General features: G+C 38.1%; 2 protein-coding genes across 2 annotated transcripts in view; one reads left to right on the top strand and one right to left on the bottom strand.

The window, feature by feature from the left end:
- LOC109826365 (ALG-2 interacting protein X) overlaps positions 1 to 515 on the bottom strand; it is an 18,183-nt gene extending 17,668 nt beyond the window's left edge. Inside the window, exon 1 of the mRNA XM_020393391.1 lies at positions 8 to 515. Coding sequence (XP_020248980.1) covers positions 8 to 502 — 495 coding nt within the window. The 5' untranslated portion in view covers positions 503 to 515. The remainder of the gene's footprint in view (positions 1 to 7) is intronic.
- On the top strand, positions 6,464 to 10,862 carry LOC109826585. The gene is made up of 6 exons (XM_020393613.1): positions 6,464 to 7,487; positions 8,775 to 8,854; positions 8,943 to 9,664; positions 9,734 to 9,821; positions 9,921 to 10,331; positions 10,425 to 10,862. The coding sequence occupies exons 1-6, from the start codon at positions 6,464 to 6,466 to the stop codon at positions 10,860 to 10,862; spliced, it is 2,763 nt and encodes a 920-aa protein (XP_020249202.1).

Below are 15,773 nucleotides of genomic sequence, written 5' to 3'. Positions count from 1 at the left end.
CATCCACCGTCCCTCCCCCCGCTGCCGCCACCTTCAGACTCGCCGTCTCCTTCAACAACCCAAATGCCCCTGCCGCAGCCTGAAACGCATTACACGCCACCTTAATGCCCTCCCCTTTCCCCCTATCCGCCGACAACGCAATCTGGCTGTAAACCGCGCCCAGATTGAACAAGATCGCAGCTTTTTCAAACTGGATCGACGACAGCGTCGCCTTCTTATTAGGTTTAAACGCGTCGTACCAGGTGAAGGAGAGGGACGAGGCTACGGTTGGGAACCGGGGCTCGATTAGGGTTAGGGCTTTGAAGTAGGAGTGGAGCTGATCGCGGCGGAGATCGGGGGTTGAGGAGGCGGGGCTCTCGAGCTCGGATCGGAGATTGCGGATCGATTCGAGATCGTCCTCGGCGGATTGGGCGTCGCGCTCGGAGTAGTTGAGGGCGATGTAGTTCCGGAGGGGGCGGTAGATGTCGGTGGCGGTGGTCTTCTTCTCGTGCACGGCGAGCATCACGTTCACCGACGTCGATTTTCTTATTAACTCGTTAAAACTTATTTTGTTATTTTACTCTCGAGGAGAAGGCAAGACGAGAGCAGAGGGTCTATGACCTATCGGGGAGCCGTATCGAAGAGGGAAAGAGCAAGTGAGGAGTGGGGTCGGGAGGGAGTTCTGTTGCTTTAAAGATTCACGCTCATAATCAGCTGTACCGCGGTGCACTAAAAGGGACCTTGGGTTGTTTTATTTACACCTAGTGGGTGTTTGCTTCAATTTCTAGAAATTATAGGAAATGTTTTTCACCTAAATTATAATTTCCTTGTATTTCTTAAAAAAAATTATAGGAAAAATTTTGAGAAATAAAAAAGTACCAATTTTCTTGTTTTTTGTACTTTGCTTGTTTGGTTCAAAACAAGAAAATAGCTCATAACTTTATAGAAAATAACAAGATTTGGTAGGTTTTTAATTAAATATGGTATGTATCAGATTTCTGGTGATTTCCTCTCATTTTGAGAGGAAATTGTTTTTGTAAAATTTGGTAGGTTTTGATATTTTATAGAAAATATTTCTGTAAATTTTTTGTTGAACCAAACACAATTTACATAAATCTCTGGAAAGCTTTTAATTACAAATTTGTCATTGTCAGATGTTTTGAGAAAAGTTTTCTCAAAAAGTGTGCAACCAAACAAATTACAAATTTGTCATTGTCAGATGTTTTGAGAAAAGTTTTCTCAAAAAGTGTGCAACCAAACAGCCCTCTGGGTGAAAATTAATAAGTTGGAAAATTCCCACTTGTTTTTTTCCCTACGTACAAAGAGTTTTCATTGTTTAGGCCAGAAGACCAAAATACCCTCGAATCCTCTTTATCAATCTACAGCGAATCTCAAAAATAAGAAATTAATTAAATAATTTCAATATTAATCAATTAATTTTTTAATTAATTTATGAAATAAGAAACTTAAATATTTAACAAACTAGTTTTTATGCAGGTGCATTGCACGTGATTAAATATTATAATTATTTATTTTTAGTTTATTTCCTTACTAAAATTTGTTCTTCGATTTCAATTTGATAGTTTTGTCTCACTTATGTCTCTAAAATTTAATATTGTGATTACTTGTTTTCTTTAATGTTTGTTTGGATAGGCTACACCCAATTTTAAGTTTCATGTTGATAATTGAATTGAGATGAAACCAACTTGGAGCCAATTTGAATATTCATGTTATTCGGATTGACATGACATGAAACTTTACCTAAGTAAGTATAATGTTGCAAGAATAAAAAATACTTGAAAAATAGCATTATAATAGCAAGAGAATAGTTAAAGCCAATAAGCCTAAACAAATGATTAGAAGTGACTAAAATTGCACAAAAGAGAATATGGATTTTATTCCTAATCATTGATAGACTTCATTCAAAATCATAAACTAAACATTAATGCTAACTCTAGTATAATTTTATATAATAAAAGTGTCCACAAAATAAGTATATAAAATATTTAAAAACTATGAATATCTCCTGCAAATATTCCTAATTTTTCTCAAAAAATTAGGCTATTCTATAAAATATTAAGAAAATATTGTCTTTTATTCTTTCTGTTTCGTTCTTTATTGAGTCAAGATCAAGCTTTTTTTACTTTTATCTTTTTCTAAGGTAATTCTGGAGTGGTGTCTTCATCATTTACGTTAATTGTAACATCATGCTGGATCTGGACTTCTCGTGCTATGTCTTTCCTTGGGCTCATTCATTTTTTATCTTCACATCTAACTTTACAAGTAATTTAAATGAGAATAAATGTTAATGAGAACAAATGTTAATTATATATATATATATATATATATATATATATATATGACAATTTTTTTGTGTTTCTAATTCATTACTTAAGTTAAGATCATCTTTAATTATCTCTCTTGATCGTGTGTTTGTTGGCTTCGTTGCATATAGTGAAGCCATCTTAATAGTCTTTACTTTTTTTCTGAATGAAAGCAAGTTCCAAACATCTCATGGTTGAATTTATCTCTCATGTTATGTTAATCCGTATCTACAAGTTCATCCTTGCATTCTCGCTTTCTAGGTAGCCTCCATCGCGTGTAAACTATTTTTTAATCGTGTCGTATTATAATATATAAAAACTTTGTTGACCTTTATTGGTCATTTGAACCATACTTAAATAATTACTTGCTATATTCTCATAAAAGTAATTAAAATAATGGTTAAAAATTAAGGCCTAATTAAAAACCAAACCGTTAATTTTATAAACATGAATTCAACTCACACTTAAGTAGGTAGTTTGGGCAGTTTGGGCCTAGCCCGAAACATGTTGGGCTAGACTTCCAAATAGAATTTTGGTAGCTTTGAAACCCAAAATCAAAGAGCCAAGACTAGCATGGAAAAAGCTCAGGCCCGGCATGTCGAGCTTCCAGTCCAAGTTTGGGCAGCTCCCCAAAAAGCTTTGCTTAATGAACCTGGGTTGTGGCCATGTCTAACTTAAAGTAGTATAAGATGGAATTTAATAAGCATACATTGTATTATATTCATAAATTTTAAATAGGTCCGGGAAACATATACCAGAAATCCTCTCAAAATCCTTTCTCTTTGCCTGTGATTATTGACAACCCAAAAATTTAACATGATGGACACTGTTCAACTACTCACATCCGCGTAAACAAACAAAGAATAGGCTCTACAGATTTTTGATCCGATATGATTTTGTTGAGGGGATCACTTTTAGACAAAATCCATTAGAATCCTTGTGGCATCAAAGTAACCAAGCAGCCCCTTAGGGGAAAAAACTATTTTACTTATTGAAAAAATCTATAATCAAAACCAATGTGATTAGAGTTTGTAGTTGTTTTAAGGGTAAATTTACAAAAAGCCCTTAAGTTTGGACATTTCTCTGATAGCCCTCCTCAACTTTAAAATTTCACAAAATCCTCCTTCCGTTTTGGGTTTCTCAGTAAACCCACTTCAAGTTTTAATATTAAAAAAATCCTAAAAGTATGAACCACAATTTCTCCCAAAAAAATACCCCTCATTTATCAAATATCTAACTATAGAACCAAATATTTTATTCAAAGAGAAAAGCTATTGTGAATATGTTAAAAAAACTTTTAGTAAAACTATGATTAACGTAAATACATAGTTTTTTTAACAAAATTTAGCTAGTGAGAGTCAATGGATGCCTTTTAGTTTTGAGGTTGTTTCATTAAAATTTTTAAAAGATTCCAACATTAATATTTTTCTGTTTCAATGAGAATAAAAGTTAATCTCACAAAAAAAATATTTTTCATATTTATTAAATGATATTAGAAACATGTGATGTGAATAACTGTTTTTAAATTCTCATGTTTTTCTATAAATCTTCGATTTTGAGGGTTTTTTTGTTATTTTTTAAAACTTTAGGTTGCTTTATGCAAATTACAAACTATTTATGAGTTAGTATATTATTATTGAGGGTTTGAAATTCTCATGGTTTTTCGTGAATTTTTAATATTTAAGTTGTTGTTTATAATTTTTAAAAATTTTAGGATGCTTTATGCAAATTACAAACTACTTATGGGTCTTTTCTGATCAAATTGATTTATACTGCTAATTAATGCCTTTAGTTCCTAGAAAAGTTCTCATTGCAGAAGCTACATTAGACTCTTTAGGAACTAACACTTGTTTGCTTATAGTTTATGAGGTGTGTAGTTTTGAGCTTAACAATTTCGTAAAGAATTCCCTACTGTCATTTTGACACATTAATTAAGTTAAGAAGTGGGCGCAAGTAGTAAATATGAAAAGCATTGATGAAGGAAAAGAAGAAAAAAAAATTTACCCATGTACATGAAATTACCCTAGAGGGGATGAATAGGGTAATGTACTAATCTAATCCGATTTAATGTCAATTAAAAACTTATTAACAAATATCCTAGCAAGTATGATATTCAACAACTTATATGTACAAGGATATGTAATTAACACAGGGGTGAAATAGACATGAAACAATATAAATAATATAGTAGGCAAATAACCAATGCAAACACAAGAAAATGATCACGGAGTTCGGTCCTTCCGACCTACGTCTCCGCTCCCCACTCTTGAGGAGAACTCTACTATCTTGTAAAACCCCGTAAATTAGAATATTTTATGATAAATAATAATAATAATAATATTATATAATGATAAATATCATATTTTGATATTTGAGTATGTTGAAAATTGATTTGAGATCAATTCAATGTATATATGTGAAAATACGAGTGCAAATACAAATCCGGTGAAATGACTAGTTTAAGGATTTTGTATTTTACACACTGATAACGATAAAATATAGAAAAACTCAAAACACCAAAGTTATAGGTCTCTTCGACAGCTTTTCAACAAATCTTAATTTACCTTATTCCGAGATCGGATAAGAAAGTTATGGCTAAAATACACAACATATATACATATTATATACTATAACGTTTTTCTTTTTTTGCTGTGTATATATTTCTGTAGCAGAACATTATTTTATGAAGCACTGTAGCTTCAAACGGAGAACTGTAGCACGAGATAAAAACAAGAACAAATTTTCACTGTAGCCTGATTTTAATTTTTTATTATCAAAATCGACTGTGTATCCTTTTATTTACTGAAATCGACCGGTTTTCTCGCCACGTCAGCGTCGTGGCGAGAAAGCTGGTCGATTAATTTTTAATCGTCTTCGTAAACAGTCGGGGTTGGCAACCCCGACTGTTTAGTCCATCGCCTGTTAAGAGGTTAACTAAATGGTCGGGGTTGGGAACCCCGACCATTTCGTAAGAGACCTATTTCGAGCTGAACTAAACAGTCGGGGTTGCCAACCCCGACTGTTTACGAAGACGATTAAAAATTAATCGACCAGCTTTCTCGCCACGACGCTGACGTGGCGAGAAAACCGGTCGATTTCAGTAAATAAAAGCACCCCCGACCATTTAGCAGAGCCCAGCCAGCGCTGGGTTAGCCAGGGACGAAATGGTCGGGGTTGGGAACCCCGACCATTTCGAAGCTCATTTTTAATTGGTCGGGGGCCAACCCCGAAAGTAGTCGGGTTTGGGAAACCCGACTACTTATTCTGGGTCCCCACCACCGTATAAAAGCCACCGCAACCCCCTTTCCCCGATCCCATCTCATTTCTCCGCCTCTCTCTTCTCTCTCTTACGTCTGTTCTCCCAAAACCAGCTTCAGATCTCAATTTTGAGCTCGTTTCTTCGGCGGAACTTCAAATCAAAAGTTATCTTAAACGTATATTGGTAATTTCTTCTACTCCTCTCCTCTTTTAACTTGTAGAAATGTAGGATTTTTTTCTTAAAAATAATTTGCTAGGGTTTTCATTCATAAATGAATTTCGTGGGCTAGATTTATCTGTGAAATTCGTTTGTATGATGATTATTATCGATGTAATTAACTTTTAGGGCATATAATGTTCAATTGTTCAATTTTAGGGTTTAGGATTTACAATTTGGGAATTAGGGTTTTTGGTTGAAATTATGTGAGATTATTTGCATATTAATTTAATTTTTTATATTTAAATGATATAATTTTCTTTTGAATAGGTTGAACAATATGATGTTTATTGTTTGTTCTTATGGTGGGCAAATTAATTATGGGATGAATAATATGCCAATGTACGTCGGAGGGGTAACGACGCCATTAATGATCTCGGAATCATATAGTTACTACGACTTGGTTATGGAATTACACCGAGTTACGGAAATTGACCCACGAGAATACCGACTGAAAATTATATGCAATTGGCCCATAGCTATTGATAGAACATCCGCAGTGGAGATCTCGAACGATTATCATATGAGTATTATGTTTAAATTGGGCAAGTCGCAACAAACGGTAGAATTGTTTATTGAAAAGTTACCACATAATCCGTGCCAAATATTCAAACCTCCAGGAGAATTCTCACGCATGTTAGATATGAGAGTTAATTCCGATGGGTTTCTTTCTTCTTCGAATGAAATGGAGCGGGCTCAATTCGGTGGAACGTCAAATGTCATGAATAACGAAGTCTCTTATGGAAATATGGGGCCGTTAAGTAGGGCATCAATCGAAGAGGATGAAAGAAGCAATGACTCGGGAGGTGAAGAACAATATAGTGCACCAGTTGATAGTATGCAATTTGTTACCCAAGATGTCGAAGATAATCCGGAATGGCCTGATGAGGCTTACGTTAATAATGACTACGTTGAGTATGAAGAACCACCCCCCGACGAGTTTGAAGATGATGAGTGGATTCGTTCTTCCACAGTAAAAGATATGTGCATCGGTGAAAGTTCAACTCGTAGAGGAGATGATGACGCCCCCTTTAAAGTTGGTGATTTATTCGAGACTAAAGACCAATTGGTTGATGCTATTCGTGAATACTCTTTCGAAAAGAATTTCAAGTTCAAGCAAGTTAAAAGCAATCGCACAAGTTATGATGCAATATGTTTTATGAACACACAAAGAACAGGTCTGACCGAGGGAAATGAAGCTGATTACTCATGTCCTTGGAAGTTATATGCATTTGCAGGAAAGAAACACAATTTTCAATTTAGGATCAGTGAATACTGCGGTGTTCACACATGTGTCAATCCAATATTAGAGCAAGATCACAGTGGTGCATCTGCCTCTTACATAGCGCGGTTGATTATGCCAAAATTAAGGAAGAAGCTTGATCTAACGCCCGATAATATAATTGAGAAAGTGCTTGATACCAAGTTCATTAAAATCTCGTATATTAAAGCATGGAATGCAAGAAGAATTGCGATGACAAAAATATTTGGTGATTGGGACAAGTCTTACGCGACACTAGCTCAATATCTTGATGCGATCAAAAGAAGTAATCCTGGATCTGAATACAAACTCATAACCAAAGAGATCGATCCGGGAGTTCATCAATTCACCTCCGTTTTTTGGGTATTTGGGCCTTCTATTGAGGGGTTTAAATTTTGTCGGCCTATTCTTAGCATTGATGGCACACACTTATACGGTAAATACAAGGGTGTACTGCTTGTTGCTACAGGAGTTGATGCAGATGGTGGCTTATTTCCTTTGGCCTTCGCCGTTGTGGAGGTCGAGAACAGTGAAAATTGGGAGTGGTTTTTTTCTTGCATTCAATTATATATTTTTAATGTGTTGCCTCCTAGAAAAATTACTTTCATATCTGATAGGATGAAAGGTATTCCAAAAGCATTGTGGAGGAGATTTGGCTCTCATCACCATCATCGCTATTGCTTACGACACATTAGAGCTAACTTCAAAAAGAGCTTTAGTCAGATTCATTTACAAAACCTTCTGTGGCAAGCGGGTTGTACGCCGGAAACATATGTGTATGATCGGATACGCGATCAAATCAAGGCAACATCTCAAGCTGCACATGATTGGATTGAGAGAAGTCTGGGCAGTGATTACGTCGACCGGTGGGCACTCAGTAAAGATGGAGGGAATCGGTTCTGCATGATGACAACCAATTGTTCTGAAAGCTTCAACGGGGTACTTAAGGGGGCTCGGGCAATGCCCATACAGGCGTTGGTTGCGAGGACATTTTATAGGCTCAATTACTATTTTGTCAAGCGGCGAGAGGATGGAGCAATGTGGGCCTCGTTCTTGACACCAAAAAATGAGGCGATTTTAGAGGCTCGAGTTAAGCAGGCGAGAGGCACGAAGATTGTTAGATTTGCTGTAGATGAATGGGAGGTTACAGACAAACATGGTCACAATTACACCGTCAATTTGGGAGGTGCACATTGCACATGCACCTGTAACATACCAGAATTGCAAAAATTGCCTTGTCCACATGTCATAGCGGTTACGTCCAAGCAATCGGGGGGTGCAAATATTTCGTATTACACATACGCTTCTGAGTGGTATCAATCAAGCAACTATAGAGAGGCATATAAGCAGTGTTTCCACCCCGTACATGATAGTCGTTATTGGCCACACTATAACGGGCCGCATGTGGTGCCTCCAAGCTATAAGAGACAAGCCGGACGCCCACGATCAGTACGCTTAAAAGGTACTATGGATGAAGGCCGGGAAGGAGCTCCGAAAAAAAATAGATGTGGATATTGCAGACAAGCCGGGCATAGAAGATCTCATTGCCCGACCAATCCAAATAGATAGCAATTAATGGGTACAATTTTATACATTTGTAAATCAATGCTTATAGTAAAATCAATGCTTATAGTCAAACAATGCTTATAAATCAATGCTTATAGTAAAATCAATTTTTTTCTAACTCAATTATAGATCAATTAATGTATCATCGTTATATGTGCAGATATTTCAGTTATGGAGGCGGGTCCATTGACACGTGATGTTCTTTATGACCAAGAGCGCCACCGATCCGCGAAGATAGACGCTGGGGAGGTAAAGTGCAATTTTATTATTTTCAATTATATATAAATTTCAATGTAGTTGATTGTTACTGAACATTTGCACTGTTTACTACATGCAGGCCCCGAGTATTACTATTGTCGATCATACCCGTGCACATTCTAGCTGGGAGTTGACGGATCCACAGATACAATATTATGTGCGTCAAGCCGGCTTTTTTGAGTGTTCACAAATTAAATGGGTAAGACTTGATTGGGCACTTTTGACGGCATTGGTTGAACGATGGAGGCCCGAGACAAATACTTTCCATCTGCGCCAAGGAGAGGCGACGATTACCTTACAGGATGTTGGGGTTATACTTGGCCTCAGAGTAGATGGTGATGCAGTGACGGGCACCGATGACTTCCACTATGGCACTACGTGTGAAGAATTGTTGGGTCACACTCCTACAATGAAGGGGGGAAAGATCAAACTCGAATGGTTAAGGAATAACTTTCAGAATGTACCGATCGATGCGACTGATGAGATCATTAAGCGCTATGCCCGTGCATATATTTTACATATGATCGGTACTATTCTGTTTCCGGATTCCACTAAGGATTCCGTGCACGTGAGATGGTTACCGCTTCTTGGGGACCTAGAAGAGTGTGGAGAGTTATCTTGGGGGAGTGCAGTGTTAGCCTACTTGTATAGAGAGATGACGAAAATAGCACTCGTACAAAATAAAGAATTGAAGGGCTGCCTCACTTTGCTGCAGATATGGTCATGGGAGCGATTGCATATGGGAACACCTGATTTGAGGGAGGCCCGCGCTCTCGATGGGCATATTCCGTTAGGCTGCAGGTATTATTAAGATGCATGTAATTTTAGTGCTTTATTTCAATATATACTAACCCGTTGTATATAAAATAGATGGAATGTGTCCAGATCTTGGCAAACCTCTCCAAAGGGGCATGAAAACTTTTACAGAAATGAGCTTGATCAGATGGAGGATGAACAGGTATAAAAATTATAATATCTAAATATATTCAATTATGCGACCAATTGTTACCAATATCTAAATATATTCATTCAATATCTCATAATATCTTCTTTATAGGTCAAATGGATGCCCTACGAGCTAGTGTTGGAGTCACTACCGGATATTTGCCGAGAAGGTGAGGATGTATGGCGTGCTCGCGTCCCCCTTATATGCTTTGAGATTGTCGAAATGCACTTGCCTGACCGTGTGCTTCGACAATTTGGACTACGGCAACATATTCCAGCGCCTGTGGAGAGAATAGAGAGAGATCCAAGAAAAGGTGCACATCGTGCTAATTGGCAAATAATTCGCCAAAATTACATCCATAGGTGGGTTTTAAGGGAGGAACAGGTAGTGATGGAGAGGGCTGATGCACCTGACCTAGGTGTGTACCTACGGTGGTATTGGGGGATTACTCGCCGGTGGATATTTCAGGAAAACAAAGCCCCGAAGGAGTACATACCAAGAGGCCCAGTCGAGAGAGAGTTGGTAAGTGTATAAGAAAAATATACAATTATTTTCTGAGTTTTATTTTCTCACCATCCACTTGATAATAATTTTCTTTCGGTTTTTATTTTATAGGTACAAGAGCTCGAAGAGCTTTCCGGAATGGCACATGACGCATTGCGCACGACTACCGAGCAGGAGCCGAGGAACATGTTCCTTCGAATGATAAAAAAGATACGGTCGGCTCTTCAGAGGACGCGTCATGCAAGCCGTGATGGACGGGAGGAGCGACCAATTGAGTATGGGCGGCGACGTCGACGAGATCACACGGGGGCGGGATCAAGCTGTGCGCATGATGAAGCTGGCGGCTCACAGCAGACTCAGGCCGAATGTTCACAGGAGGTTCGAGACGACGCGGATAACATGCACTCCCAACTTCACACACAACCGGACGAGGAACTTATCCGAGCTCACGTCGAAGGTGATCGAGGAAGGGGGAGAGGAAGAAGAGGGAGAGGGAGAGGGAGAGGGAGAGGAAGAGGGAGGGGAAAGGGCATTGTTGAAATTTGTTAAGTTTCGATGCACTTGATAGGATGTTTGCGTTTGAGTTGCAATTTGGACTTGATATGTTGTTTGTGTTGCGATGGATTTGATATAATGTTAAGTTTGCGAATATGAATTGTACGTATTATATTTGTGTTTGTGATTGTATTGTGAATTGATAACAGGAGTATGATTGCATTTTAGCATGTGTTATTTGTGATTACATTTTGTACTACAGGAAGTATGAGTTTTCCAAGTAAATGTGGGCTGGAATGGGGTCTGCAAAATGGTCGGGGTTGGGAACCCCGACCATTTAGCAGAGCCCAGATTAGGGTGTACCCGATAATTACATTCTAGGTTTTTTTTTAGGGAAAAATGTGTCCAGGCCCCAAAAACATAAACTTCATGTGCTGCAGCCCCTTCTAGTTTCCCCCATGTGGTTCAGCCCCTTGAAGTGTGACGTTTTGTGCTGCAGCCCCTTTTTAACAATTATTACATGCCAACTAAGCTAAAATCCCCAAAATAACATTATCCCCTCTCCTCAATCCTTCAAACTCATCTCTCTCTCTCTCTCTCTCTCTCTCTCTCTCTTTAAAAACAAGGGTTTTCTTAAGCTCGTCGCTCTGGCCCTCGCCCTCCTCGCCGTCGCCACCTCCGCCCAGGCTCCCAAGCCTCCCCCGAGTTCGTCGCCGCCTCCCCTCCTCTCCTCCGCCCGACCTCGTCGCGGTAGCTCGCCGTCGCTCCCCATCTCGCCCTCGACTACGCCGGAGTTCGTCGCTGTGCCTGCCACTTTTGAACCCATAGTATGGTAGGCCGGAGGAGGATGACCAAGAGAAAAGAGTGCATGATGCTCAAGAAAAGTAAAAATGAAGGGGACAGAATAGAACTAACATTGTGCAGATTAGAACTAACACTGTAGACAGAATAGAACTAACATTGTAGACAGAATAGAACTAACTAACATTGTAGACAGAATAGAACTGTAGACAGAATAGAACTAACATTGTAGACAGAATAGAACTAACATTGTGCAGATTAGAACTAACACTGTAGACAGAATAGAACTAACATTGTAGACAGAATAGAACTAACATTGTAGACAGAATAGAACTGTAGACAGAATAGAACTAACATTGTAGACAGAATAGAACTAGAATAGAACTAACATTATAGACAGAATAGCATATTCTTGTACTTTAACTTGGAACTAGATGCAACTTATGACTCTGTCTAGTTTCTGGTATTGGTTTATGATTCAACAAATGAGCATGCTCATATTCTTTACAGAAATTTACACCCTGTCATTAGATTGAAATAGAGCATTCTGGCTGTTTCGTCATTGGTTGACAATAACAGTATCAGTTTCTTAATGTGTTCCTCTGCCTGTTTAAGCTCTCGAGCTGGACTTCTGGATTACTATAGACATGTAGTTCGTTTGCATACAAGTTTTAGTGGTTTGAAATTGACTACGTGGTTACAGTTTTCTATTTTGGAAATGGGAACGTATCGTAAATCATGCAGCATTTTGCTCCTTGGCAACATTTTGGCTGACTACTATTCTCAATTCTGTAAACAGGAACCATGCTTTGAAAATGGGCAAAAGCAGCAGGAAGGCTCTACACAATTGTCACGAGTGTGAAGAATCTGCGAGACATGCTAGAATGCCTCAATCTTTACTTCGAATCCCTTCAACCAAGTTTGCAATTGACCCAACAACTTTCTTATAGGGTGATTGTATTTTGGACAATTCTGGACAGAAATAATTGTGGTTGGTAACACCAGAAATTACAAACTCAATAAGCGGCACGAACTTGGTTGAAGGGATTCGAAGTAAAGATTGAGGCATTCCGGCATGTCTCGCAGATTCTTCACACTCGTGACAATTGTGTAGAGTCTTCCTGCTGCTTTTGCCCATTTTCAAAGCATGGTTCCTGTTTACAGAATTGAGAATAGTAGTCAGCCAAAATGTTGCCAAGGAGCAAAATGCTGCATGATTTACGATACGTTCCCATTTCCAAAATAGAAAACTGTAACCACGTAGTCAATTTCAAACCACTAAAACTTATATGCAAACGAACTACATGTCTATAGTAATCCAGAACTCCAGCTCGAGAGCTTAAACAGGCAGAGGAACACATTAAGAAACTGATACTGTTATTGTCAACCAATGACGAAACAGCCAGAATGCTCTATTTCAATCTAATGACAGGGTGTAAATTTCTGTAAAGAATATGAGCATGCTCATTTGTTGAATCATAAACCAATACCAGAAACTAGACAGAGTCATAAGTTGCATCTAGTTCCAAGTTAAAGTACAAGAATATGCTATTCTGTCTATAATGTTAGTTCTGTTCTGTCTACAGTTCTATTCTGTCTACAATGTTAGTTCTATTCTGTCTATAATGTTAGTTCTATTCTGTCTACAGTTCTATTCTATCTACAATGTTAGTTCTATTCTGTCTACAATGTTAGTTCTATTCTGTCTACAGTGTTAGTTCTAATCTGCACAATGTTAGTTCTATTCTGTCCCTTCATTTTTACTTTTTTTGAGCATCATGCACTCTTTTCTCTTGGTCATCCTCCTCCGGCCTACCATACTATGGGTTCAAAAGTGGCAGGCACACAACGAACTCCGGCGTAGTCGAGGGCGAGATGGGGAGCGACGGCGAGCTACCACGACGAGGTCGGGCGGAGGAGAGGAGGGGAGGCGGCGACGAACTCGGGGGAGGCTTGGGAGCCTGGGCGGAGGTGGCGACGGCGAGGAGGGCGAGGGCCAGAGCGACGAGCTTGATAAAACCCTTGTTTTTAAAGAGAGAGAGGGGAGAGAGAGGGGGGGGAGAGAGAGAGAACTGGGTTTGAAGGATTGAGGAGATGGGGTAAGGTTATTTTGGGGATTTTAGCTTAGTTGGCATATAATAATTGTTAAAAAGGGGCTGCAGCACAAAACGTCACACTTCAAGGGGCTGAACCACATGGGGAAAACTAGAAGGGGCTGCAGCACATGAAGTTTAAGTTTTTGGGGCCTGGACACATTTTTCCCTAAATTCTTTGAGGAAATAATTATTTGAGTTATTCATGATTATTAATATCCTAAATTCTGTATTTTTCTTTTCCTAAGAAATGTAAGTTTGTTCAAATGAGATGATATCTCTGTTGTTTGGATAAATCTTGCCCTGTGAAATTAATCACGTTGATTGTTACGTGTAAATTCAAGAAAAAGGATTTTTTTTTGATGATCAATTCTAATTAAATTATCGTTACATATTTATCAAGTTGTGATATGGTTGTATGATTGATAAGGATAAAAACAATGAGTTTACATGAGTAAATATATATATAATCTAATGTAGAAACACACATGTATGAAATTAGCAAAACAACAGAAAATCTGTTACACATGTGTCATGTTTAACTGAATTTTTGAGCTAGAAAATGAGCACCAAATTGAACAAAACTAGTGTCATATGAAAGATATGTGAATCTAGTTTCTAAAATAGAAAGAAAATCTAAAATATGTTTTGTATAGAGGAAGATATACCCAAATTACTAATGACATGTCCTGCAGAAAATAACTGCTGCACATATATGATGTTTAACTAGAAATTTGAGATTACAAATAAATTCCAAATTGAACCAAACTAGTTCCAATTTAAAGATGTGTGAATCTAGAAATTTGAGATTACAAATAAATTCCAAATTGAACCAAACTAGTTCCAATTTAAAGATGTGTGAATCTAGTTTTGAAAATAGAAAACCATTCTTAAAAATAGTTCTTCTAGAGAAATATATGCTCATTTTACTAACAGCAGTCTTGACTATTTGTCGTTTCTTTTTGTCGCTTTTGTTGTGCATGCTTATTCTCGCGACGGTTTCGTGAGAAATTAAATTTATAATGGATTAGTTAACTACAGAGTTTAGTAGTTGACTATTCAGGCTTATTTTTACCTGTGTTTTAAATTTGCAAACATTTTAGATGTATTCGCGGGGTTTGAACCGCATTTTCCTTACACGTACATTCACGAATGTACAAGTACAATATCGTTGCACACATATGAGTATCTCAAAGGGGATTATGACAAATGTTGGAGTTGGACTGATAACACTGGAGTTAGAAATTTTCTATGCACGAGATGGATATCGTTGATGAGCTCAGTTCAGTACTACGTAAGATAGTGCGTCGATATTCCATTTGTACAGGCCATTGAGTCGGATTTTAGGATGTTTAATCTAGCAGTCCGTCCCGCACTAAGGTGCGATGAGGCTTGTGAGCCGTATTTCTAGGATACCTATTTGGTAGTCCGTCACACACTCATGTTCCGTACAGAGATGCGATGAGACTAATGAGCCGTGTACACTGTTTAGGATGCCTACAGGGTAGTTTGCGCATGATTATGCAATGAAATCAGGATTTTGTAAAGGGTTACATTGAGTCGATAATTTGATAACTTGAGTATTTGGCGGATGCCAAATGTGATATTATTAAATGTTGAGAGATTTAACTGTGATACTTTGCTATGCAAATATACGAGATACACCTGCTGATGTCTATTATGATGTTTTACTTTTGAGTTATATTTCAATTGCTTAGTTCGGGATTAATATTTAGTTATGTACAATTTAAAAGACATACGGTATATACATGAGGGTTTCCTTGTTTGGATTATTTCGCTCGACGTACTACGTCTCGAATTGTAGGTTTCTAAATATTAATTCTTTTAGATTCGAGGAAAATGATCTAGGTAGACTATGCTTAATAGGCAGAGCCTTCACTTCATCTAGTAGCCCTTCCCCAGGGGCGGATGAAGGTAATCTTGCTAGCGCTCTGACGTTCTTGTTGTTGTTCTTTTTTTTAATTTTATTTTAACTTTCAGGCAGCTCAGAGCATCGGAGAGTCGCAGGGTGACAGAGTTCTCGCATAGTCGTCGTCGCGTATTTCCACTA

Source organism: Asparagus officinalis, chromosome 10 (assembly GCF_001876935.1).
Source record: "Asparagus officinalis chromosome 10, Aspof.V1, whole genome shotgun sequence".
Classification (NCBI taxonomy): Eukaryota; Viridiplantae; Streptophyta; class Magnoliopsida; order Asparagales; family Asparagaceae; genus Asparagus; species Asparagus officinalis.
This window is presented reverse-complemented; position numbering and strand designations above follow the sequence as displayed.